The sequence below is a fragment of the Stenella coeruleoalba genome (assembly GCF_951394435.1).
Source record: "Stenella coeruleoalba genome assembly, chromosome: 14".
NCBI classification, from domain to species: domain Eukaryota; kingdom Metazoa; phylum Chordata; class Mammalia; order Artiodactyla; family Delphinidae; genus Stenella; species Stenella coeruleoalba.
This window is the reverse complement of record NC_137160.1, coordinates 78,012,946-78,039,656: the sequence shown is the minus strand read 5'-3', so window position 1 is coordinate 78,039,656 and position 26,711 is coordinate 78,012,946. Positions and strand designations below refer to the sequence as shown.

General features: G+C 47.3%; 1 protein-coding gene across 2 annotated transcripts in view; it reads left to right on the top strand.

Annotated features, from left to right (window-relative positions):
- The window catches only part of NOS1 (nitric oxide synthase 1), a gene marked incomplete at its 5' end in the record, with an annotated part of 86,102 nt that overhangs the window by 12,468 nt on the left and 46,923 nt on the right, over nucleotides 1-26,711 (top strand). For both annotated transcript variants that reach the window (XM_079942495.1, XM_079942494.1), the window contains 5 exons: nucleotides 2,483-2,609; nucleotides 21,915-22,043; nucleotides 23,384-23,529; nucleotides 24,728-24,890; nucleotides 25,900-25,991. In XM_079942495.1, coding sequence (XP_079798621.1) covers nucleotides 2,483-2,609; nucleotides 21,915-22,043; nucleotides 23,384-23,529; nucleotides 24,728-24,890; nucleotides 25,900-25,991 — 657 coding nt within the window. The remainder of the gene's footprint in view (nucleotides 1-2,482; nucleotides 2,610-21,914; nucleotides 22,044-23,383; nucleotides 23,530-24,727; nucleotides 24,891-25,899; nucleotides 25,992-26,711) is intronic.

The following is a 26,711-nucleotide window of genomic DNA, read 5'->3' as shown; positions in this document are numbered from 1 at the left end:
AGGTGTTAAAGACTTTAAAAAAAAAAAAAAAGGTAGATAAAAGGAATTCTCCCTGCAGATTCACACAAGACAAGCCATGTGAGCGGTTTCAGAGTTGTCCAGGTAATTTTAACCCTGTAATTTTTGCAGACTGACCTCATTCAGTGAGAGATGTTGGATTCCTTGCTCTTTAGCCCCTGGCTTAGCGTAAGCATCCTGACTCCTTTTTCCTGTCTCTGTTTAAAAACAAAAAAAGAAGGATCTGAGCCGAGCATCAGTTAGACCTAGTTTCAAATCCCAGCTCTGCTGTGTGCTTACTGCTGGACCTTGGGAAATTTACATAACCTCTCTGAGCTCAGTTTTTGCATCTGTAAAATAGGGCTTTTAGTATCTGTTGAGATTAAGTGAAATAACTTCTGTGCTGGCACCTGGTACATTACGGACACTCAAACAGTACTAACCTCCTCTCTTCTCTGCTGAATCCCCACTTATGGTCATGTGATATCCTAGGATCAGGAGTTTTAGAGCTGAGAGGGACTGGAGTGACATTTAGAGCAGCCATCTCAGCAGACAATTCCTCTGTTTATCACCATGTAGGTAAACCATTGACTTGGGAAATGTCTGTAATCAAGAACCACTCCTGGTGTGTTTTGGTGACATTTTAAAGAGGGTAAAACAGAACGTTCCCTCTGACGATTGCAGACCTCTCCAAGCAAGGTGAGCAGAAGTGGCTTTGACGTGGGCCACCAGAATGCTGTGAAACAAAGCAAGGAGGGGGTTCTGGTTAGCCCCCCGCTCCTTGTGAGCAGCCAGAGGGGCCACTTACGGCCTTGTACTCAGAGCTTGGGCCCTGGCTTCTGATTCATCCCAAGTGACTGTCAGCACCAGATTGGGGTTTGGAGGAGATTATGGAGCTAGGACCAGGAGTCCCCAAAGCTGGGAACATGGAACAGAAGGCTGGATACGGCCAGCCTCGACACCTGGGACCAAAACTGAGATGGACCACAGAGCAAGCCACATCACCCAAAGTTGGGGAACAGACAGATACCATAGAGTGAAACTGGACGGGAGGGTTAAAAAGAGGCAGGTCGTTAGGAAGCCGGAGGGCAGTGCTCAGAGGACAGGAGAACAGAGATGAGGCAGGACTGATTGGGAGGTCTGGGTTTTGATGCAAAGTCTGTCCCATTTCAGCCATGACTTCTCTCCATCTCTGAGGATGTTCAGCCTGTGGAATCTAGCCAAGATAGCCTCTTCTTGAACCTACCAGAGTTCAAGGGCAGAGAGTCAGGAAAGCTTCGTTGTTAAGAAGTCAACCTCCAGAGTCAGGAACAAGCCTGGGTTTGAATCCCAACTCCGTCATCCCTAGCTGTGAGCGTTAAGGCTAGTGATTTAAACTCTCTGAGCCTCAGTTTCCTCATCTGATAATGATTGTAAGGAAGATGATGGTGGTGATGAAGATGATGATGATGGTGATGATGTAAGGGGAGGATGATGATGAAGAAGATTCTGATCTGATGAAGGTGATGATGAGGAGAAGGGTGGGAATGATTTGGGCAATAGCGTTGGTGATAATGAGGCAAATGATACTGGTGCTGATGGGGATGGGGATGGTTGCTATGGTGACCATGGGGGTTATGCTGACAAGGAGAAGTTGGATGGTGATGATTATGATGGTGCAGATCATGACAATCATAAAGCTGATGGTAGATGGTGACGGGGGTGGGAACGATGATGAGAAGTGATGGTGTTAGTAAGAGCCTCAACTTCAGCATAAATGTGGAGAGTCGGCTGGGATACCGTGACCTCGAGCGACTTAGCTTCTGTCTCACTTCTGCCATCTTTAAAATAGTCATTAACATTCATACCTACCTCCTACGGTTGTCCCAAGGACTAAACTCACTAAGACGTATGAAAAGTGCTTGACACATAGTAAGTACTTAATAAACGCTGTCGTTATTAATAGTAGTATTATTTCTGTTGCTATGTTCCCCTTATTTTCAGAATCATTCCTGTTGATCCTGGGCTGCTATCACTAGTCGTGATCAGTGCTCTAGACGGCGCTTGTATGACTCATCACCTTGGCCTGCAGGACTGGTTTCCAACCCTATCCCTCTTGCTTCCTGTGTCTTCTATCGTTAAGTTTCGGGGATGTTAAGCTGTCCAGGGGTTCTGCATAGGATTCTGCTAGGAGCAGGGCCCCCTGTGTTCCTAGATGAGGAAATGAGGGAAGAGGGAGGGAAGAACAAAATCTATGTCGTGGTCCTTCTAAAACGATGTCCACAAAATGGGTGTGTGCCAGCCGTCAGTGCCAAGCTGGATGAGCTCACCTTCACGCTTGATCCTACGAAGGGGCAGGCTGCAGGTCCAAAGCTCCCCGTCTCCATGTAGAGTCAGGTGGGTGAGCCCTGAAGGTTCTGCACTGACTCAGGACTTTCAGAGCAGGGTGGCCAGCCCGTCACTCCAGACGTCGAGTCTTCCTCACGTCCCCTGCCTTGCCTTTCAGGGATCTGGATGGCAAATCACACAGACCGCTGCCCCTCGGTGTGGAGAACGACCGAGTCTTCAATGACCTATGGGGGAAGGGCAACATGCCAGTCGTCCTCAACAACCCATATTCAGAGAAGGAGCAGGTAAGTGGTGGTGCCAGCCTGGCACCCACACTCCATGGCTCCCTGAATCCTCTTGGGGAGGCAAATCCCAAACCACGTGGGGGAGGAAACCAGCCAGTGTAGCTGGAGAGCTGGGGTGGGGAGCCGAGGCCAGGAGCGCTTATCCCGGGCTATGGATTTGGACTTGGGTATGGTTGAGTTTACTTTGAGACCTTGCTAGTTTTCAAATTTTCCTTCTGTTTCTACCAGGAAAGACACTCACATGGTTTTAAATTGAAAAGATATAAAAGATACATGGTAAAACCTTTTTCTCTCTCCCGTCATCCCAGCCACACAATTTCCCTCCCCAGAGGCGAGCAGTATTCATAAATCATCATTTTAGGGGTCCTTTTAGCAATATTTTATGCATAGACAAACAAATACACACACATTATTTTCACATTTTTTTTAACATCTTTATTGGAGTATAATTGCTTTACATTGTTGTGTTAGTTGCTGCTGTATAACAAATTGAATCAGCTATACATATACCTGTATCCCCATATCCCCTCCCTCTTGCATCTCCCTCCCACCCTCCCTATCCCACCCCTCTAGGTGGTCACAGAGCACCGAGCTGATCTCCCTGTGCTATGCGGCTGCTTCCCACTAGCTATCTGTTTTACATTTGGTAGTGTATATATGTCCATGCCACTCTCTCACTTCGTCACAGCTTACCCTTCCCCCTCCCCATATCCTCAAGTCCATTCTCTAGTAGGTCTGTGTCTTTATTCCTGTCTTACCCTTAGGTTCTTCATGACATTTTTTTTTCTTAAATTCCATAAATATGTGTTAGCATACTGTATTTGTCTTTCTCTTTCTGACTTACTTCACTCTGTATGACAGACTCTAGGTCCATCCACCTCACTACAAATAACTCAGTTTCATTTCTTTTTATGGCGAGTAATATTCCATTGTATATATGTGCCACATCTTCTTTATCCATTCATCTGTCAATGGACACTTAGGTTGCTCCCATGTCCTGCCTATTGTAAGTAGAGCTGCAATGAACATTGTGGTACATGACTCATTTTGAATTATGGTTTTCTCAGGGTATACGCCCAGTAGTGGGATTGCTGTGTCATGGTAGCGCTATTTTTAGTTTTTGAAGGAACCTCCATACTCTTCTCCATGGTGGCTGTATCAATTTACATTCCCACCGACAGTGCAAGAGGGTTCCCTTTTCTCCATCTAATTGCTTTAGGTGTAAGCTTAGGTTGTTTATTTGAGATTTTTCTTGTTTCTTGAGGTAGGATTGTATTGCTATAAAGTTCTCTGTTAGAACTGCTTTTGCTGCATCCCATAGGTTTTGGGTCATCATGTTTTCATTGTCATTTGTTTCTAGGTTTTTTGATTTCCTCTTTGATTTCTTCAGTGATCTCTTGGTTATTTAGTAGCATATTGTTTAGCCTCCATGTGTTTGCATTTTTTACAGTTTTTTTCCTGTAATTTATATCTAGTCTCATAGCGTTGTGGTCAGAAAAGATACTTGATATGATTTCAATTTTCCTAAATTTACCAAGGCTTGATTTGTGACCCAAGATATGATCTATCCTGGAGGATGTTCCATGAGCACTTGAGAAGAAAGTGTATTCTGTTGTTTTTGGATGAACTGTCCTATAAATATCACTTAAGTCCATCTTGTTTAATGTATCATTTAAAGCTTGTGTTTCCTTATTTATTTTCATTTTAGTTGATCAGTCCAACTTTGGTGAAAGTGGGGTGTTAAAGTCCCCTACTATTATTGTGTTACTGTCGATTTCCCCTTTTATGGCTGTTAGTATTTGCCTTATGTACTGAGGTGCTCCTATGTTGGGTACATAAATATTTACAGTTGTCATATCTTCTTCTTGAATTGATCCCTTGATCATTATGTAGTGTCCTTCTCTGTCTCTTGTAATAGTCTTTATTTTAAAGTCTATTTTGTGTGATATGAGAATTGCTACTCTAGCTTTCTTTTGGTTTCCATTTGCATGGAATATCTTTTTCCATCCCCTCACTTTCAGTCTGTATGTGTCCCTAGGTCTTAAGTGGGTCTCTTGTAGACAGAATATATACGGGAGGTCTTGTTTTTGTATCCATTCAGCCAGTCTATGTCTTTTGGTGGGAGCATTTAATCCATTTACATTTAAGGTAATTATCGATATGTATGTTCCTATTACCATTTTCTTAATTGTTTTGGGTTTGTTATTGTAGGTCTTTCCCTTCTCTTGTGTTTCCTGCCTAGAGAAGTTCCTTTAGCATTTGTTGTAAAGCTGGTTTGGTGGTGCTGAATTCTTTTAGCTTTTGCTTGTCTGTAAAGATTTTAATTTCTCTGTTGAATCTGAATGAGATCCTTGCTGGGTAGAGTAATCTTGGTTGTAGGTTTTTCCCTTTTATCACTTTAAATACGTCCTGCCACTCCCTTCTGGCTTGCAGAGTTTCTGCTGAAAGGTAAGCTGTTAACCTTATGGGGATTCCCTTGTATGTTATTTGTTGCTTTCGCCTTGCTGCCTTTTTATTTTTTCCTGCGATACACGGGCCTCTCACTGTTGTGGCCTCTCCCGTTGCGGAGCACAGGCTCAGCGGCCATGGCTCACGGCCCCAGCCACTCCACGGCATGTGGGATCTTCCTGGACCGGGGCACGAACCCGTGTCCCCTGCATCGGCAGGTGGACTCTCAACCACTGCGCCACCAGGGAAGCCCTCCCCTTACTGCTTTTAATATTTTTTCTTTGTATGTAATTTTTGATAATTTGATTAATACGTGTCTTGGCGTGTTTCTCCTTGGTTTTATCCTGTATGGGACTCTCTGCACTTCCTGGACTTGATTGACTATTTCCTTTTCCATAGTAGGGAAGTTTTCCACTATAATCTCTTCAAATATTTTCTCAGTCCCTTTCTTTTTCTCTTCTTCTTCTGGGACCCCTATAATTTGAATGTTGGTACATTTAATGTTGCCCCAGAGGTCTCTGAGACTGTCCTCAATTCCTTTCATTCTCTTTTCTTTATTCTGCTCTGTGATAGTTATTTCCACTGTTTTATCTTCCAGGTCACTTATCTGTTCTTCTGCCTTAGTTATTCTGCTATTGATTCCTTCTAGAGAATTTTTAATTTCATTTATTGTGTTGTTCATCATCGTTCGTTTGCTCTTTAGTTCTTCTAGATCCTTCTTAAACGTTTCTTGTATTTTCTCCATTCTGTTTCCAAGATTTTGGATCATCTTTACTGTCGTTACTCTGAATTCTTTTTCAGGTAGACTGCCTATTTCCTCTTCATTTGTTTAGTCTGGTGGGTTTTTATCTTGCTCCTTCATCTGCTGGGTATTTCTCTGTCTTCTCATTTTGCTTAACTTACTGTGTTTCGGATCTCCTTTTCACAGGCTGCAGGTTTATAGTTCCCGTTGTTTTTGGTGTCTGCCCCCTGTGGGTGAGGTTGGTTCAGTGGGTTGTGTAGGCCTCCTGGTAGAGGGGACTTGTGCCTGTGTTCTGGTGGATGAGGCTGGATCTTGTCTTTCTGGCGGGCAGGACCACGTCTGGTGGTGTGTTTTGGGGTGTCTGTGACCTTAGTATGATTTTAGGCAGCCTCTCTGCTAATGGGTGGGGCTGTGTTCCTGTCTTGCTAGTTGTTTGGCATGGAGTGTCCAGCACTGTAGCTTGCTGGTCGTTGAGTGGAGCTGGGTCTTAGTATTGAGACAGAGATCTCTGGGAGAGCTCTTGTTGATTGATATTACACGGGGCCGGGTAGTCTCTGGTGGTCCAATGTCCTGAACTCGGCTCTACTACCTCAGAGGCTCAGGCTTGACGCCTGGCCGGAGCACCAAGACCCTGTCAGCCACACGGTCGGAGTGCCTTCAGAGCTGGAGAAGCTGGCCGGCGGTGGCTCTCCTCTGTGCTGCACATTAGAACCACCTGCTTCTTCCTTGTTTTGTCCCAGAGGCAGTGTTCCACAGAGACATACAGTAGCCTTGAAAATAGTCCCAGCTCTGAGATGGATTTTTTTTTTTCCTTTGTGCTTAGTCGGGTTTCACTTGCTCACAGGGGGCCACGTGCAGAGGCCTCACACCCATCTCTTCCGACTGGAGTTCCTAGTGCGGAATGGCTTCCGCCAGCACCTCAGCTCAGGCGGGCCGTGTGCAGAAGTGGGTCGGATGACACTGCAATCCAAGATGGCAGCCCAGGGCCATGTGCAGAGAGCTATTTTCACATGTTTTTACATAAATGAGAGCACATCATACAGGCAGACCTTGTTTCATTGCTTTTTTTGTTTGTTTGTTTCTTTGTTTGTTTTTACAAATTGAAGGTTTGTGGCAACCGCGCACTGAGCAAGTCTAGTGGTGCCATGTTTCTAGTAGCATTATTTTTAATTTAAATTATGTACATTTTTTAAGACACAAGGTTATTGCACACTTAGTTGGCTACAGTATAGTAGTATGGTACATATAGCATTTGTATGCACTGGGAAACCAAAACTTTAGTGTCACGTACTTTATTGTGGTATTTGCTGTATTATTATTGGTCTGGAAATGAACCCACAATATCTCCAACATATGACTGTATTGTTTTGTGCCTTGTCCTTTCACTTATCAACGTATCTTAGAGATTAGTCCTCATTAGTAGGTAAAGAGTCCTGGTTCTTTTTTCATGGCTGCATAATATTCCATTATATTGCTCTGCCATGTTTATTGAGCCAGTCCTCCAAAGTGGATACGTGGTCCATTGCCAATATTTTGCCGTGACATTGCTATAATGCATGACATTGTGCAAATACCTCATTCACAGATGGGTGGGCTTATCAACAGAATAAATTCCTACTAGCAGAATTGTTGACTCAAAGGTCATATACATTTGTGACTTGGGCAGATATGGCCAAACTGCTCACCACAGGGGTTGCACCATTCCCACCTGCTAAGTAGGCGAATGACTGTTTCCCCACAGCCTCACCAGCTTGGTGTGTTATTAAACTCTTCAGTCTCTGCCAATTTTCTGAGAAATGTTTTGACAGCTGAGTCAATATGGTGAGAGTGGCTAGATCTGGCTAGAGATTAGCAGAGCCTTTTTCTCACCTAACAGACCAGACCAGAGCAACCCTGGCATGTGAATTTCCCACCCCTCCGCTGCACCAGAGCAAAGTATGGGTGGAATGGCCACTCAGCAGGTCATCCTCTTCCTTCCCTCCACCTGTCCCAAGCCCTGGATGGCACAGGCCAGGTTGCCAAGCTCTTTCATTCATGATTAAATGAATGTTTAATCTATGGACAGCACCTTTCACCACTAGCCCACATAAGCAATGACTCATAGCCTCTCTAAGTAGCTTCACAGGGGAGGATGAGACATTCCAGAGCCTCAGTGGGAATTGCTTTCTTTAGCTGCTGATGGTTGGGAAGATAAAGACATCAGGGATTCCACACTAGGTCAGATCCATGATGTCACCGGCCAAGCACGCCCCCGCTTGCAGGGACACCTGGGAATGTTTGGTGGACAAGCACAACTGTAGCCTTCTCTTATGCTGTCCTCAAAAATCCAGGCCATACTGTGAGTGTAAGGACTATTATTATCCATTAATGATTAAATGAACAAATAGAGCTTAAATTTTCTTGACGTTTTCTTTCTTAACTGAAAGGAAAGGGTGTTGCCATAATGCAAACCCTCCCAAGACAAAGGACAGAAAGAGGCAGCCTCAGGCCAGACCCAGGCTGTAGACATGATTTGTTAAGTCTGTACTATATTGTCCTAATTGACAATTTATGTTTGTACTTTGAGTTTATTGCCAGTGTTTCAAATTTTCATGTAATTATCACATTTACAACTTATCTTCCAAATGTGGACAGTCTAGCTACATTGACCCTATATTCTTATGGGGCAATAATCTGCCTGGACTGAGTAACAGCTGTTCCCACTACACAGGGTGTGTGCTCTCCAGTTTGTCTCAATTCCCACCACTCTCTATTGTGCCCCTCTCATTACTGCCAACTGTTCATTGTCATTTATCATAACATTAGTGCTGTTGGTTTTCTTATAATAGGATGAAAGTTAAATCTTTTCATATCCATGTCTTTATTATAAGTGGCAGGTAGAGATTGACCAAGAGGTTCACACATTTCAGGAAAGATGCGAAAGATCTCATGTTTGTGAGAATGAAGAATATTCTTATGTGTTTAACATGCAACCATGTGTTCTGTCTTGAGATTACCCAGCTGGCTTTACGGATTTGCCTTACCTGCCTGCCCCCTCTATGTATCAGAGTTTGGGATTGCTGGTCTGCAGTAACCCCTGAGATCTGGGGTAGAGGGAAGAAGCAGAGGAGGCCTTGACCCCACCAGAAAGACCCTTAAAGTCCTGCTGAAATTTGAGTGATAGCACGATTATGGCTATTTCAGAGGGTCCATATTGGTTAGACAGTGACAGCTTGAAAAACATAAACTTGAGCTTCAAGCCAGAGGAGTAGGGTTCAATACTGGGGACAGGACAGGGAGATTAATAGGACCAGAGAGGGGCTTCCCTGGTGGTGCAGTGGTTGGGAGTCTGCCTGCCAATGCAGGGGACACGGGTTCGAGCCCTGGTCTGGGAAGATCCCACATGCCGTGGAGCAACTAGGCCCGTGAGCCACAACTACTGAGCCTGCGCGTCTGGAGCCTGTGCTCCCAACAAGAGAGTCCGCGATAGTGAGAGGCCCGCGCACCGTGATGAAGAGTGGCCCCCGCTTGCCGCAACTAGAGAAAGCCCTTACACAGAAACGAAGACCCAACACGGCCAAAAATAAATTAATTAATTAATTTTTTTTAAAAAAAAGGACCAGAAACCTTCTTTGCAAGGCATCATGATGAAATGATCAGTATCTTAGTCTATTTGGGCTGCTATAACAGAATACCATAGACTGGGTGGTTATAAACAACAGAAATTTATTTCCCACAGTTTTGGAGGCTGAGAAATCCAAGATCAAGGCACTGGCAGATTCAACGTCTAGTGCAGGCCTGCTTCTTGGTTGATAGACAGCCATCTATGGCTGTGTCCTCACATGGCGGAAGGGGCAAGGGACCTCTCTGGGGTTTCTTTCATAAGGGCACTAATTCCATTCATGAGGGCTCCACCCTCATGACCTCATCACCTCCCAAAGGCCCCGCCTCCAAAAACATTACACAGAGGTTGGGTTTCAACAGATGAATTTGCAGGGGACATGAACATTCAGTCTGTAGCAATCAGGGGGAGGTGCTGAGAACCTGCCTTAAGGCCTCCTCTAAAATGGAAGTTCCATTTCCTTGGAGGAGAAAGGGTGCTGGAGAAAGGGGAAAAGACAGTCTTCCTGAGGTTAAGACAGCCAAACAGTTTTAGACATGGGAGCTCCTGGAAGCATGACATACAGACCAGCAGTGCTTGGATTTACACTCACTCCTTTATCATTATCAAGTCCTCACTGTAGTCCGTGACCCAAAAAAGGTTCAAAATCACTGGCCTGTGAGATTATCCAGGCTCTGCTGTCTAAGACTCAATTTTCCAAATGCCTCTCAGAAATAGAGCTGAAAAGAGCTGGAGACCCAAGCACTCAGTTATATTGGAGTCCCAGTGCTAAAGAAACAGCCCAGCTACCTCCTGCTAGACACCCTCACAGGCACAGGGCTCAGAAATGTTTCCCAGACTGAGCAAATAAACAGAAAACCCAATGTGTTTCTTTCTGACCTGAAAGACCAGCTCCTATGCTTAGCCTCTTCTCTACCTGCTCAAAGCCACTTTACCTGGAGATCCTGGAATCAGCTTCCTTCCTCCCAGTTGTAACCCACATTTGCTGCCTTTTTAGGCAACGGTGGAGGGGGTAGCGTTGTTAATAACAAAGAGAGACCCAGCCACTACCTGCCTTCCTGAGTCACAAAGAGACAGGAGCTGGTGGAGGAGCAGCTGGTCTGCCTTTTCCCCAAGGACTGGGCAAAAGGCAACAGAGCCCAGGTGACGCAGGGCAGATGCAGGCTAGACATGAGAAAGAACTTCCTGACTCAGACGACTGTTAGGTCCCTGAAGGAGTAGTGTGGTCTGTTCTATCCTCTTTGATACTCTTGTTTGTCCAGACTCAAGGAAAATCGAGCCATAGAGGCAACTTCTCTTAAATTAGCCTCAGAAGGCTGAGATGTTAATCTTTACCTAGTGGTTATTTCTCTTGCTAATAGTTTGGGTCAGCAATAGGTAGAGCCAGTGAGACTCAAGTCCCTGGTCACTAGAACACAGTGTGTGAATGACTCTGTGATGCTTATCTTTAACATTCCCTTGCAAATTGTATCTGGCCTGAGCTGGTGGATGGAATGAATCGGTTCACCCATCACACAAAAAATAGTCACCCAATATCTGCCTCCTGCGCAGCTCGGGGTGGAAGCAAAGGTGAGCAAGCATCGCCCTCCCTGCCCTTGAGACCTTCATGGGTGAATGTGGGGAGACAGACACATAGACAGTGCAATTAATCCTAAAATAGAGAGGGACACAAGACACTGTGGGAACATAAATACCTCAGGCGGTATCAGGAAAGGTTTACTGGAAGAGGTGACATTTGATGTGGGTTTTGATGATCATGTAGGAGTTTGCCTAGAAGAAAGTGGGGAAAAGCATTACAGTTTTAAAAGGAACAGCGATGGCTGATAAACTATGTTTCTTTTTCTTGCTAAGGATTATTATTTGATTGCTGAGGTTGTCTTTGATGCTAATACCACCTGAGACACATATTGAGTTTTGACACTTTCTAAAAGCCCCTTACATAATAACCCTCCTAAGTGGAAATGCTACCCTAGATTAAGGACATGAGAAAGTGCTGTTTGTTCATTCCCCCGCAAAACCTTAGGATTTGAAACAAGCCCTTCTCTGCTTCCCTTCTTATTAAGCATCTATTTTTCTTGCCTGTCTGATTTGCTTTCCTAAGGGGTAGGGGTAGAACCGTGCCCTGCTTGGGAGCAGAACGTCTATTTTCAGATACTAATTAAGCATCCATCCAATCCTTAGAGGGTGCAACGGGGGGCCTGGGCCTGGGGGAAGTGGCATTTCCATTTGGGTTTCTTCCTTCTTATTCAGCCCGCTGCCCCTCTCTCCAGCCTCTTACTGACAAAGGCAACAAGGTAGTCAGAGAGATGATTCTTATTTTGAAATCTCCCTCCCCACCCCATCCCCACCACCTCCTCAAGAACCTGGCATTTCCTCACCCCTGGGGACATAGGGCTTGCTAGCTTTCAAAATGTCAGAATCTGCTGAGAAGCTTTTCCCTGTTTCCAGGTAAGTGTCAGCATCACCCCAGCCTCTCTGCACAGCTCCAAATTATAAGGCAAAAGGGGAGTGCTTATGGGCTCTCAATCTTCAGAGGTGTCCAGGGCCCCTCTGGGAGTAAACACCCCAACCGGCCAGCTGCTGCTGGCTTTGCTGATGACCAAAAGGGGCCAGCCAGACCCAGCCAGGCTGTGTCTGGATGAAGGCAAACCAGCACAGTCCTCTGCCTCTCAGCGACAGCCCAGCGTGCTGCAGGGAAATCTTCTAAGTCAGCCCTGACTCACTGCATGTAATGATGTCGGGATAAAAATAACAATAACGCTGATAACAATACTACCCTGCAGGGGGTGTGGTCATTCTAATCCCTGGACTCACGCACAGAACGGGGATCAAGAGCTCAGCTATGGGGTCAGCCTAAGTTCCTGGTGACCGTGGTCAGACAATTGATTAGCATCTGCGCTGAGGCTCATAGTGGCTTATGGACTCGTGGAGTAGTGGGGAGGAAGAAATGAGATACTGTATGAAATGATAGCATCTGCTGTCACGATAAAAGCTAACATTTGTTGAGCAGAGGCAGGCACTGTGCCAAGCACTTTAGATCCACAGCCTCATTTCATCCCCAGCCCAACCGAATGGAGCACTGTTATCGTTCCCATTTTACAGATGAATAAACTGAGGCCCAAAGGGTTGAATAGCCTGAAGAAGGTCACTTGACTAGTAAGTGGGCAAGATGGGACTTGAACCCAGGCCATGGAGCCCTAGAGCCACTCTTAACTCTACAAGGCCTGGCACAGAATAAATGCTCCAAAAAAGTTCATTAGTGTCATTATTATTGTTGTTGTTGTGATTTGGCTAATTATTATATTGCTGATCTAGGCATCATATTGCTAATTTAGGTAAAGAGGTATTGCTAATGATTATATTGCTGATGTGAGGCAGATAGGGCAAGAAGCCCTGTCCCCATTTTGCAGATGACACCCTTGTGGCCCAGAAAGGGAACGCGACCACCCACTGAGTCTTGGTGACAAAGCCACGTCTCTTTCCCTTTACGATGACATCGTCATCCCTGTCAATTGTTCAAATCAATGATGTGTATGGCATTTACCTCCTGGGGCCAAGCTCTAGGAATACACAGAGCAGGGAGCAGTGAGACCTAGATGGAAAAAAAGGAAACTTCGAGGGCCTGGATTCCAGGCCCAGCTCTGTGGCCTATCAGTTGTTAATTTGGGGATAGTCAGTTTACTTCTCAGAGCCTCCATTTCCTCATCTGAAAAATGGGTTACCATGAGGAGTCCATGCACTAGTGGATACGCAGTGGCCTAGCTTGGGTGAGGCACAGAACAGGCATTTACTGAATGTCACTTGAAATGAAATTGAAATGATCACGGCCCTTGAGTTCAGAGCCTAGAAGTCATCTTTTCCTCGAGTATTTGCCTCAACCCCCAGAAACAACCGGTCTAAAGACAAGCTCCAGACACAGACACACACACAGCAGTGATAAGTTATCACACTGTGATAGTTGCGGTTTCGTAGACTCATGAGCAGATGTTCCCTGCAGAGCCCACCTGGCTGGCTCTAGCAGATTCCACTGGCTGCATTCAGGGTACCTTCCGGGGGGGGGGGGGGGGGCCTGTCTCTAAGCACTTGAGAAACTTCTTATGTTTTGAGATTAGTTTCTCTCTGTGGGAAAGTGCCCCCAAATCCCTAATATAAGTTGCAATTAAACCCATTTCTGCCTCCAACTCTATCGGGCCAGGTATCCTTTGCCCTGATATGGCTCACGACCAAAATGAGACACTCAGGTTGGATTTTCCCCAAAGCATTTTCAATACCCCCGTCCCACTTCCTTGAGTTACCAGGGGTTCCTGGATTGCCCTCAAACAGGGCGCAAAGGATGCTCTCCGGGAATTTATGTTGAACAGAGTCCCTCAGAGTTCCCAGCGGCAGCAGCATCCAAATCTTGCTGATGTTTCACATCCCTCCACCCAGACCATCACCTGCTCAGTGACCTCCAGGGTCTTCCTAGGTCACTTAGTCAAGGGGCCAGCTTTCTATGACCTGCTGCTGTAGGTGGTCTGAGCCAGGGTGGAACCAGGAAGTGGGGCCTATATTGACGGGTATTCGGGTTCAACCCTGCTGGAATTTCCACATTTTTTTAAAAAATAAATTTATTTATTTATTTTTGGCTGCTTTGGGTCTTCGTTGCTGCACGCAGGCTTTCCCTAGTTGCGGTGAGCGGGGGCTATTCTTCATTGCGGTGAGTGGGCTTCTCCTTGCAGTGGCTTCTCTTGTTGCGGAGCACGGGCTCTAGGCACGCGGGCTTCAGTAGTTGTGACTTGAAAGCTCTAGAGCGCAGGCTCAGTAGTTGTGGTGCCCGGGCTTACTTGCTCCACAGCATGCGGGATCTTCCTGGACCAGGGCTCGAACCCGTGTCCCCTGCGTTGGCAGGTGGATTCCCAACCACTGCACCACCAGGGAAGCCCTGCACGTATTTTGTTAACTGTTTGTTTTAATAGTGAATATATTCAATGCAAGCTGTTTGAGTGTTGTCCGTGTAGGACAATGACATTCTAGCTCAGGAAATCAGTGACTCCAATCTGTATGCTCATTTATGGCATCAAACCGCATTCAGATTCTTTCCCCAGATAGGCCGAGTTGGGTCAGAGTCATTTTTTCCTCCTCTATTTACAAATGGATATGAGCTGCCAAAGCCACCTTCACATGGAGATTCTCGGAAGTCCACAGGGCCCCACCCCACTTCTATTTTCTGAGGGTCCCAGGATGTTTAAGAGGTAAAAAGTCCAAAACATGATCACCAAGCTTGTTGTGCATTTTAAATATTTACATTTAGCAAGTTAATGCTTTTAATAAACACACACAGTACAATGCAATAGAATAGGGATGGGCCACAAGATAATTACAGGGTTTCTCAAAATTAATTCATAGTGTACATTCTGGTCTGGCAATGGGACCAAGTTTAAAGTTGTCTAATATTCTGATCATCTTGTGAGATCATTGTGACTACAAGCATCACCTCATTTGGAGAAAGCAACAACAAGCTAACTTCAAAACCCCTTGGGACTTCCCTGGCGGTCCAATGGTTAGGACTCCGTGATTCCACTGCAGGAGGTACGGGTTCAATCCCCGGTTGGGGAACTAAGATCCCACATGCAGCCCTGCAGGGTCAAAAAAAAAACAAACAAAACCTCACCTCCAGAGGCCCTTGTCTGTGAACCCAAACTGTGACGAGTCTGACTCCCAAGCACCCCCTTCTGTAATCATCCTCCACAGACTATAGAACACGGACCATTGAATCAGGGGGAAAGAGAGAGAGTGGGGAAAGAATAAGCCATTTCAAGCTTCTGTGGAGTTATTATAAAGAATGAATCACTTTAGAAATCATGCTTTGAATACACTACAGGGAAATTATACTCCAAGGTACTTAACGCTGTTGGTTAAGTTTTATAAGTAGCAATTTTTTAATTGCACGGGTGGGTGCGTACTTGCTGGTTTGCGGGCCCGTGGTTTTAGAAACTGAGCTGCCACAGCTCCCAACCGGGTTGTACCTGCTGCTCTGAGGGGTGGTACCCACAGATTGGAACAGTGCCGCCTGGGGCTGCAGCTAAGGGGCTGCAGCATGGTGTGTGGTATCCAGGCCCTGGTTTGGATGGCCCGCTGCCCGGCTCAGCCCCAGCGTGCTGCCCTCATTTTACAGCAAGCCAAGCAGGGCAAGTCGCTGAAGGCCTACGAGGGAGGAGCTGGCGCTGACACCAACAGTGAAAGAATGAGAACTTACTTGCTTTGTACAGGTTTGGGCCTCAGCTCCTAGATTCGTTTCCCAGAGCTGTTTTCAGGAGGAAGCACCAGAAACTGGGTGGCTTAAACAACAGGAATTTATTAGCTCAGAATCTGGAAACCAAAAGTCTGAGATCAAGGTGGCTACGGGGTTAGTTCCTTCTGAGGGCTGTGAGGGAAGGAGCTGCTCCAGGCCCCTGTCCTTGGCTTGTAGATGACGGTCTTCGTGTTCACATGGCGTTCTCCCTGTATACGTGTCTGCCTCCTAATTTCCCCTTTTTGTAAGGTCACCAGTCATATTGGATTAAGGCCACCTTAATGACCTCATTTTAACTTAATTTCCTCTTTAAAGACTCCAAATAAGGTCACATTTTGAGGTCCTGGGGTTAGGGCATCAAGGTATGAATTGGGAGAACACAGTTCAACTCCTAACAGTTCCTAATATGTCCCAGTTTCACTGTGAGCCTCCTGGCTGTGACAGCCCACAATCGGAGGAGGGCAGGGTGCCTGGCCTCTGTTTCTAGATCTGCCAGATTCTGATGTCTAGCATCTATCTTCCTGCCTCTAAATCCTCCCTCCACGTTCCCCCCACTTCCACTCCTTACTTCCCGACGTCTGCTAAAAGGCTCGCATCCTCCCACTTACCTAGACCGGAAGCCTCCAAGTCATTGTTGACTTTGTTCTTTTCCCTCCCATCCTCTCATGCTACAAGGCTCTTGTCCGGCTTCTGGCACCCCAGCTCCCATCTCCTGCCTTCCTGTCGTCTGCTCCTGCAGCTGTATTTTCCACCCTCCAGGCCCCTCCCCTGCACTGGTGCAGCAGCCCCCTCCTGGGTCTCTGAGCCTTCACCCTCTCCCTCCTGTAGTCCCAGCAGTCACATACTTCCTAAAATTCAGCTTCGATAATGCCACCCTCTCCATAAGGCAGCTTCTCCACTGTCTACTAAATCAAGGCCAAAGTCTTTGGCTTAGCATTTAAGGAACTCCACAGTTTTGAACTACATTTATTTATTTATTTAAACATCTTTATTGGAGAATAATTGCTTTACAATTTGAAATGCATTTAGACCTTGTATTAAATAGCTCAAGCTGCCAAAACAACAGCCACAGATTCAGCCGCGTAAACAACAGAAAGTTGTTTCTCACAGTTCTGGAGGGTGGTGCCAGCATGGTCGCATTTGGTGAGGGCTCTCTTCCTGGCTTGCAGACGGCCACCTTACACAGCCTGTGCACACAGGGAAAGAGAGAGCGCGCGATCTCTCTTCCTCTTCTTATGAGACCACTAATCCTATCAGATTGGGGTCCTGCCCTTATAACCTCATTTAACCTTAAGTACCTTCTAAAAGCCCTATCTCCAAATATGTCACACTGGGAATTAGAGTTTCAACATATGAATTCGAGAGGATACAATTCGGTCCATAGCAGACCTCAAATGAACATGTTGTTGAACACGTAGCGTGTGCTGGGCACCGGTCTAGAGACTGGCAAAAGAGCAAAGTGGATGGTGAGTAGGCAAAAAACTGTATCTATATCTAAACATCTATAAAGATATACGTGAATCTATATAAGATAAAGAGATATAACTACGTACATTCATGTGCAAATACATATACACTCATAAACTACAGGCAGTGGTAAGTGCTATGAATAAAAATAAAGCATGATAAAGGGGCAGAGAGTAACAAGGATGGGACGCTGTTTTAGAGAATGATCAGGAGTGATCTCTGACTCAGCAATGTTTAAGTGGATGGAGACATAAGTAAGATAGGTTAGCTTTCAGCCACTGGAATTTAATCCTTCAAATCAGGAGTCTGCAAACTTTTTCTGTAAAGGAGAGGATAGGACATATTTTTGGCTTTGTGGGCCATCCCATCTTAGTCTCCATCACAACTTCCCCACTCTGCCCTTGTATTGCAAAAGCAACCATAGACAATATGGAAACAAACAAGGTTGGCTGTGTGCCAATAAAACTTTATTCAGACACTGAAATTCAAACTTCATGTAACTTTCACCTGTCATGGGGCATTATCCTTCTTTTGACTTTTTTATTCAACAAGTTTAAAGTGGGAAAACCATCCTTAGTCCATGGGCTGTACCAAATTAGATGGTAGACCAAATTTGGCCCATGGGGCCACAGTTTGCAAACCCCTGCTTCAGAGCATGCAGCTAGAAGATGCTTCTCCCAAGAGAATGGGGATCACTGTAGGGCCTAGAACACAAGTCCCTGGCACATAGTACGTATTCAGTGTGTATTTGTTGAAAGAGAGGACGCAGGGAGGGAAGGAAAGGGACAAGGAATGAGGGTGCCGGGGCTCCTACAAGCTGAATTCCTGGCTCAGGGCCCCAGGCTGACATGACCTCACCTGCTGTCTCCTCTTGGGTTGCGAGATCATTTCCTTCCATTTCCTCAGGGCCGCTCTGCAGGCTCCCCAAGCAAAGAGGTGTTGACAAAGCCTTTGAAATGCCCAGGAGCTCAGAGCCTCCTTTGCAAATTTAGGAACAGGCATGGAGGAGCCCTCCCATAGAACCCACTGAAATCGAGTCAGTGTCTCCCGCGATCTGAAAAGCTTCCATTGTCTACCCCAGACACAAATCCAGAAACAAACACACAGCCGCAGCCCAAAGTCCACTTGTGCCCCATCCCCAGCTTAACAACCCACAAGGGCCACTAATCTGAATTTTTAGCTTAGGTCCCCACTCAGAAAAGTCATTTGCATCCCCCATGCAGACCCCTGACTGCTATATTAATCTCCCCATTTGTCCCCTCCTGCGTCATCTAATACTACTGCTGGCTAATTAAAACATCAAAGCCCAAGTACAGCAGCCCTGCCAGAGGCCTCCTAATGCCTGGTTTCAAGTGGGCAGTTCACACAGCCTGGGGTGCGGGATGGCACACCTCGCGCCTGAGCCCCCCGTTACTTGTCTCGTAATGACCACCCCTCGCACATCTGGACCCTCAGCACGTGGCCTCTTTTACTGCCTGTTATCTCACTCCCTCCACCCTGCCAATGATGGCTGCCTGCCCACCGGCCACACCCCACCCCTCTCTTCCTCCCTCCTTGTCAGGCTCCCCACCCTCCTGCCCTCCTGTCACCTCCACGGGTCCTGGGCCCGACCCCACCACCAACACCATGTCTGTTATCCCCACTGTGGGATTCCAGCTGCCCCTCAACCTCCAGGGTGTTAAGAGAGAGAGTTTCTAAACGGGCTAAGTGACGCCCTTGCCTAGGGAGGACGGCTGGGGTGCCTCCCACGCGGGAAAGGTAGGACTTTATTTTCTCAAGGATGCAGGTCATCGGCACAATCAGAGGAGTTTGTCACCGCAAAGGCCTGCCCAGAGGTGCCCTCCATCACCTGGACATCTGCTGGAAGACGCAGGAATGGAAATAGAATCCGAAGTAAAGAAGTTTAGGTTGTCTGGACGGGCCTTCCAAGGAAGTGGAGTTTGGGCGTGGCTTCACGTGGGGACATGAGTAAAATAGCTTAAGAGTTTAGCAGGATAGAAGGGCAGGTAGGGAATCTGCCTGTTCCCTGTTAGGGAGCTCATCGACATCATTCTCCTGCTCCCGGGGTGGCACTACAGGAGTAACGCTTATAGCAGTAGTCGTTGTAACAGGACTACGAGTTTTACTAGTAGCAGAACAATGATACCAATAGTGATGAGGAATGGCTACCATCTAGGAGGCTGTTGCAATCACCCCAATGAAAGATGATGGAGGCTTGGACAGGGTGCTGGCCAGCAGATGGAGAGAAAGGGGACCAAATGGATTCTAGAGTTACTTAGAAGGCTAAAATGGATGGGAGTCGGGGATGGATGGGGGGGTGGGAGATAAAGAGGATGATGTCCAGGAAGCTCCTCCCTGTGGCATATGCACAGGTGGTGGATGGGTGGTGGTGCCCAACACTGAGATGGGAGCCACTGGGGATGACTGGGTCTGGCCAGAGCAGGGAGGTGTGGAAGGTCCTGAGTCACAGTACCTTCCCGTTGTTCTCTGCCATGGCTCCCTGCACTGTTCTGGCATGATCTCTAACAGTGACATGCTGTCACCTGCCTCCTGTTCCCCAAACTCCAACATGGCAGCATGGACGCTTCAGCACAGAGCTCCTCTTCCTCGGCCGGAAAGGTGGCCATGCCTCTCACTTCTCTGCCAGCAAGACCGTGCTCCCACTTCTTTGTCTGGTGAACACCTACTTATCCTTCGGGTCTTGACTTAGAAGTCAAATACTCTGGGTCAGGCGCCTCTTCTGTGTGCTTCCGCAGCCCCCTACCCGCTGCCAACGTCCCGTGTTATGACACCCAGTTCAGTCAGTTATAGTGGTTCATTAAATCCCCATCCCCATTGGACTGTGAACTCCGTGAGGGCACAGATCCCATCTGTATGTTTGTCACTGTAGCCCTGGCCCTTACTGACTTGCCTGGCACATAGGAGATATTCAATAAACACGTGTTGAATGAATGAATGAGTGAGTTGTGCGTGATCGTCAAGAGGCAGGATAGTCGAACAGTTCAGGGCATGGTTTCAAAGGCCAGACTGCCAGGCTTTGACTCCTGGCTCCAGCTTACTAGCTCTGTGGTCTTAGACAACTTAGTTAACCTCTCTGTGCCTCAGTTTCCTCATCTGTAAAATGGGGGTGATGTTGCTTGGAACATAGCAAGTGCACATTGAATGCTGGTTTTCAGTAGTTGTCCTTCAGAGTTCCCTGTGATTTCTGTCCTAGGCTTAACCTGATTTAATCCTAATTCACAGCTCCCTGCCAGCCTGAGCACCTCCAGGCTGATGAGCCGTGGACCCTGCCTCCTTTCTGACTTCATCTCCTTGTACTCATCCTCACTCATCCACTCCAGCCACACTGGCCTCCTTGCTGGTCCTTTGAACTGAGCAAACTCATCCCTACCTCAGGGTCTTTGCACTTGCCTCTTTCCCCTCCACTTTGTCACCATTACCTCCCTCTATATTATATTCTTATCACCACCTGAAATTGTATCATCCACATATTAGTTTACTTATTATTTACCTCTGCTTCTCCCAAAACGATGCTCCAGAAGGACAAGGATCCTGACTGCCTTGTTCACCTCAGTGTCCCCAATGCCTAACGGTGTCTAGCACATAGAAGGGGCTCAGTAAATACAATTTGAATGTGTGAATGCCCTGCCTCAAGGTCACTGCCCACTGCTCTACTCTTTGGCCTGAGTGACGCAACATTGTCTCATCTTCTCCCCTCCGTTGCTCGGCCATTGCACCAGGGTGTGCCTGCTGCCTGTCCCTTAGAGCTGCTGATGCTTGTCTGATGCACGAGCACACCTCTGCCCAGGCAGGTAGACAACCACTCAGAAACCCAAGACAGAATATGATCCTTATCGATGAAGTTCATAATGGATGGGCCAACATTTGTCAGCCCAGGCTTATCCCCGCTCACCTACTGGACAGTTTGCTTACAGAGGTGAAGATAAATGGAGCACTGAAGACATTCAAGATGGAGAGAACAGGGGCTTCCCTGGTGGCGCAGTGGTTGGGAGTCCGCCTGCCGATGCAGGGGACACGGGTTCGTGCCCCGGTCCGGGAGGATCCCACATGCCGCGGAGCGGCTGGGTCCGTGAGCCATGGCCGCTGAGCCTGCGCGTCCGGAGCCTGTGCTCTGCGACGGGAGAGGCCGCAGCGGTGAGAGGCCAGCGTACCGCAAAAAAAAAAAAAAAAAAGATGGAGAGAACAGTAAGTGCAAAGGCCTGAGGCAGGGACATGTTTGGCCTTTTTGAAAAGCAGAAATCTGAAATCGGGGGAAAGTATTCTATGCTTCAAACCTTTCTCACATAAACTTTTTGTTTTCCCAGTACTTGCCCGGAATGGTGAGTTCAGGCTATGGCAGGAAGGCCCAGAAATCCAAGTAACTTGACCCAGCCTCAGGTTTGATTCCTCCGCCCTGAGGGCTGTCATCATTTGAAGACACTGACAGTGTTCTTTCAGTCACTTATTCATTCCACAAACTTTCATTAAGTCCCTGCTAATGTGCCAGACCCCGTGCTAGACTCCAGAGAGACCACCTTTGAGTTCCTGACCCCTCTCCCCAGAACAGAACCTGAACCATTCTTCCACGGTGCCTCCTTCAGCACAGGTAGAGGGACCAAGTTCTCAGCTACCTTGTACGTGTCCATCCCAGAGAGTCACGGACAGTTGGTGACTGGCGACAGATTCCAGGAAGAGCATCACCTCTCCCCATCCCAATGGAAACAATCTTCCAGTGCCCTCAAATGCACAATATCTCATCTTTATTCTCTCCTCCAGCCCCCCGCCTCGGGAAAACAGTCTCCCATAAAGAATGGCAGCCCCTCCAAGTGCCCTCGTTTCCTCAAGGTCAAGAACTGGGAGACCGATGTGGTTCTCTCTGACACCCTCCACCTTAAGAGCACGTTGGTGAGTACCCCAGCGAGGGGGAGACCAGGGTTTCTCAACCCCAGTGATATCCACACATGGGACTGGGTAATTCTTACCGTGGGGACCAACCTGTGCATTATAAGATGTTGAGCATCACCCCTGACCTGTGCCAGCCAGATGCCAGTACTCCCCCCTCACCAAGTTGTGACAACCAAATATGTCTTCAGACATTACCAGATGTCCCCTGGGTGGGAAATTCACCCCCATTTGAGAACCACTGGTGGATACTTACTTGTGCAAATGCTTTTTATTTGTGTCCCCTTGTACTCAAAAGGGGAGTTGCTGGTTCTAAGTACATTCTTTTTCTCTCACACAGTCCGACCACTGATGGAGTTTTGGACAAACCCTTCTTGGTTTTCAGTCTGTCCTCTAAATTTTATATATTTTTCAGTCAATCAACCAATCTGTTGTTTTACATTGTTCTGGAAAATGGGCCTCTTGGAGGAATGTTGTATCAGTTAGCTATCGGAGTGTAACAAACTTCCCCCAAAATTAGTGACCTAAAACAACCACCGCTTATTATTTTCCAAAAGCCTACAGATGGACTGTGTGGTTCTGCTGATCTCATGCTTCTGCGATCATCTGAGGGGTCAGCCCTCGGCAGGCTGGTCTAGGATGGCCCTGGCTGGGATAACTCAGCTCTGCTCCATGCGGCCTCTCATCTTCCAGCAAGCTAGCTTGGTCTCCTTCACATGCTGGTTGCAGTGTCCTGAGAGAATGAGCAGAAATGTGTAAGATCTCTTGAGGTCGAGACTCAGAATGGGCACAGTGTCACTTCTGCCATATTCTATTGGCCCAAACAAGCCAATATTCAAAAGGAGATTCAAAAGGAGATTGATTCAAAAGGAGAGGGAAGAGGCTTTACCTCTTGATGAGAATTGCTGTAAAGTCACATAGCAAAGGCTGTGAATACAGGGAGGGGAAGAATTAGGGCTATGTTCTGCAATTAACATCCCACAGACACATTCTAACAAGTTACTATAATCACTCTACTAGCTCCTTCTTGATCAACATGGGATCAAAACATATTGGGGGATTCAGCACCAATGGTTCTGCTTCCCAGGGAATGACAGTCACGAAGCCCCTCTCCCCCCAGTTAAGTGGAGCAAACACATTCAGGACCTTAAAGTGATGCTTGCCCTTTCCTTACCTGGGCTGATAACCAGGTCCAACAGTGATTAGAAGCTGGTATGTGAGAAATCCGCATTGGGAATTAAAGCCGGGGAAGCCCCACCATGAATGTCAGATCCAGGTCCCCAACCCTACACGTGCCACATTGGGTGAAATGAAGCAATAGCCCAAGTCTCTTTTCCTTCCAGGGAACGGGATGCACTGAGCACATCTGTATGGGGTCCATCATGCTTCCTTCTCAGCAAATACGAAGGCCTGAAGACGTCCGCACAAAAGAACAGCTCTTCCCTCTTGCCAAAGAGTTTATTGATCAGTACTTCTCATCAATTAAAAGGCAAGTTCATGTCTACACTGGGAAGACCGGGTACTGGGTACAAAGACTTCAGGTCCAAATGTGCAGACAGTTGAACCAAGACCTGAGCATAAGGCCTCTGCCTGCCATGCACAGAGGTCAAAAACTGGTGGCCCAAGGGCCAGATCTGGCCCCTAGAAGTGTTTTTGTTTAGCCTGCAAAGTGTTGCTTAAATTTGAAATTTTTCAAGCAATTCCACGCCTGGGTATATTCCCTAAAGAAACTCTCACACTTGTTCACAAGAAGGCCTGCATAAGAATGTTCACTGAAACATTGTTAGAATAGGAAAAACAATTAAAGAGCCAACTGGAAACAATCTCAACTCCATTGATAGGAGAATGTGTAAGTAAACTGTGGCATTTTCTGTAATGGAATACTATACAGCTGTAAACACGAACAGGTTAAAACTCTGCATGTTCATGGAAATGAAGCTCCTAAATAACTTTGAGCAAAGGAAGAAAAGGACAGGCTGTAGAAGGATACGTTCAGGACAGCCCCATTTACATAAACTTTCTAAACATGCAGAAAAATACTATACGTGATTGAGGGGATAGATACACAAGTGGCAAAAATATAAACAAAAGCATGAGAATGCTAAATGCCACATTCAAAACAGCAGGCACTCCTGGAAAGAAAGTGGGCTACGGTGCAGAGTAGTCCCCAAGGAACTATAATATATTTTCTTATTTATTTATCATCTCTTAGGCTTGGGACATGGGTATCCATTACATTATCCTCTATACCTTTTTGTAAGCCTGAACCTTTCCATAAGAACTTTTTAACTTTCTAAAATTCAGTTTATTGCCACCATTTAAAAATTAGAAGAGTTGCCTTTAAAAATCAGATTTCCAGTTTCTCTTGAAAGAAAATCTGGCAGTACCAGGCCCCCATTCCTATCAGACAACAGCAGGCTAGAGCAGAGTTGGGGCTGCCCCCTTTGGACCAGGCGTAGGCTCACCTGTTTGCTGCAGTCCCCATCCAGCCGGTTCAGTCCTATGTACACTGCCGGGCCTTTGTAGGTGTTTGAGTTTGCCAGTCTCTGCTTTATGTTGAAACTGTTGTGTCCAGATATCAGTCCAGACTCTGTGGCTTCTGGCCTCCTGTAATAGCTCACTCCTTCCACCAACCTCTAATTTAGTAGAGAGGGTGATGCTCCCATGTCTCTTTTCTCTTCCCTCAGATTCGGCTCCAAAGCTCATATGGAGAGGCTGGAAGAGGTGAGCAAAGAGATCGAAACCACCAGCACCTACCAGCTCAAGGACACAGAGCTCATCTACGGGGCCAAGCACGCCTGGAGGAATGCCTCCCGCTGCGTCGGCCGGATCCAGTGGTCCAAGCTGCAGGTGAGCAGTCAGGCTCAGATACTAGGAAGAGCTCTTTGGTGGGGTTGCCGGGGGAGGAATGAGCTTTGAAAAGGGTCAGCTCCTAGCAAGGGCACTTGGTGGCTGTGGTGAACTCTCAGATGGTGACCATGGGGTCCCAAATTCTCAGATCATGACTGTATCTGGCTTATATCTTATTTAGCCCAAACAATCTTTTTGAAAAATTGAATCTGATGTCTCTAGGTAGGGCTTATACTCTCCAGTTTACTGCAGACCCCGCTTGCCCCTTTTGTCTTATACCTCCTCTCTTGCCTTATTTCCATTATCTGCCTACTCCCTAAAAGCATTAGATTCTGTGTCCCCTGGTGTGATTTCTTTTCCTCTAGGGAATAGTTTCATTTTGGAAGTAGATTAGTTATCAATCTTGGGGTGGGGGGCGTGGGGGTGGGGTGTCTGGTTTTTTTGTGGTTGTTTTATTTTTTTTTTATTTTTTATATATTTTTTGTGGTACGCGGGCCTCTCACTGTTGTGGCCTCTCCCGTTGCGGAGCACAGGCTCCGGAGGCGCAGTCTCAGCGGCCATGGCTCACGGGCCCAGCCGCTCCGCGGCATGTGGGATCTTCCCGGACCGGGGCACGAACCCGTGTCCCCTGCATCGGCAGGCGGACTCCCAACCACTGCGCCACCAGGGAAGCCCCTGGTTGTTTTATGTTTAAGTCCCTAATCTCTAGGAACCTCATAGGAGATACAGGCAACCCATTTAAAGTCCCTCCTTTGCTCAGCATCTCCTTCCTACATTCGCTTACACTCCATGCCTACTTTTAGGGGATTTTTCCTGGTTTGATTGGCCATAGTTATTAGGGTAGAAAAAAAAGATAAAACCCAGCCCGGGGCTCAGTAATGAGATGCTCACTACTCCAGGGGCGCAAAAGCCAGGGTGGGCTCTGGGCGCTCCTCCATTGGGAGGGCTGCCCTGGGGGTGATGAATGGGGAAGGAGGAGGTGATCGCTCCCACGATATACTCCTTGCAGGTGTTCGATGCCCGCGACTGTACCACGGCTCACGGGATGTTCAACTACATCTGTAACCATATCAAGTATGCTACCAACAAAGGGAACCTCAGGTGAGCTGACCCGCTTAGGGGAGCGGAGTCCGATGTACCCCCATTGTTGACCCTTGGGTCTGGCATTCACCCCCCTGTGAAGGAAATGCTCCCCCTCTTTTCCCGGGGACAGGTGTCAAGCCGAGAGAGGTAGCCTGGCATCCTCGTTCTAACCAGCATGTGCCTTCTCTTCCGGGAGAAACAGATTCCCATGTGGTTTGCGAGACTACAGCGACCAGAATCATGTTTATTCCACAGTTCGGTATCACCCAGCGGAGGAAACAGGAAGGGATGTTTCAGATTCCCAGGAATAGGAAAATCCCATTGCCGGTGGTGACCTGCTTTTACCAGCTCCTGCTCTGTTGCCTGGAGCCGCCTCTGAGGCTCCCTGGGTTTAAAAGGCAATTTCTCTTCCCGCTGCCGTGGGGACCACCGTTTCTGGTTCCACCAAGCTGAGCCGCACCTGGGACTCCTCTTGCCCCCCGTGAAGAACAAAGCCACAGGATACAGGCCAAGGCAGGAAGGCGCCAATGTGAGCTGCTGGCTTCCACACTGGCAAGTCTCAGCTGGGAGAGGAGCAGCTAGAAGGGAACAGCTGGGGCCCCCGCAGGCAGGCGGTGACAGTTGTTAATCCTACTCCCTCAGTCCTGCCCCTGCATCTGTTCCCAGCAGCTGAGGACCAGCCCCATCTTGGGGCCATGGAGGACCACTGCAGGGATATTCCCACAAGCCCTCAGGCTA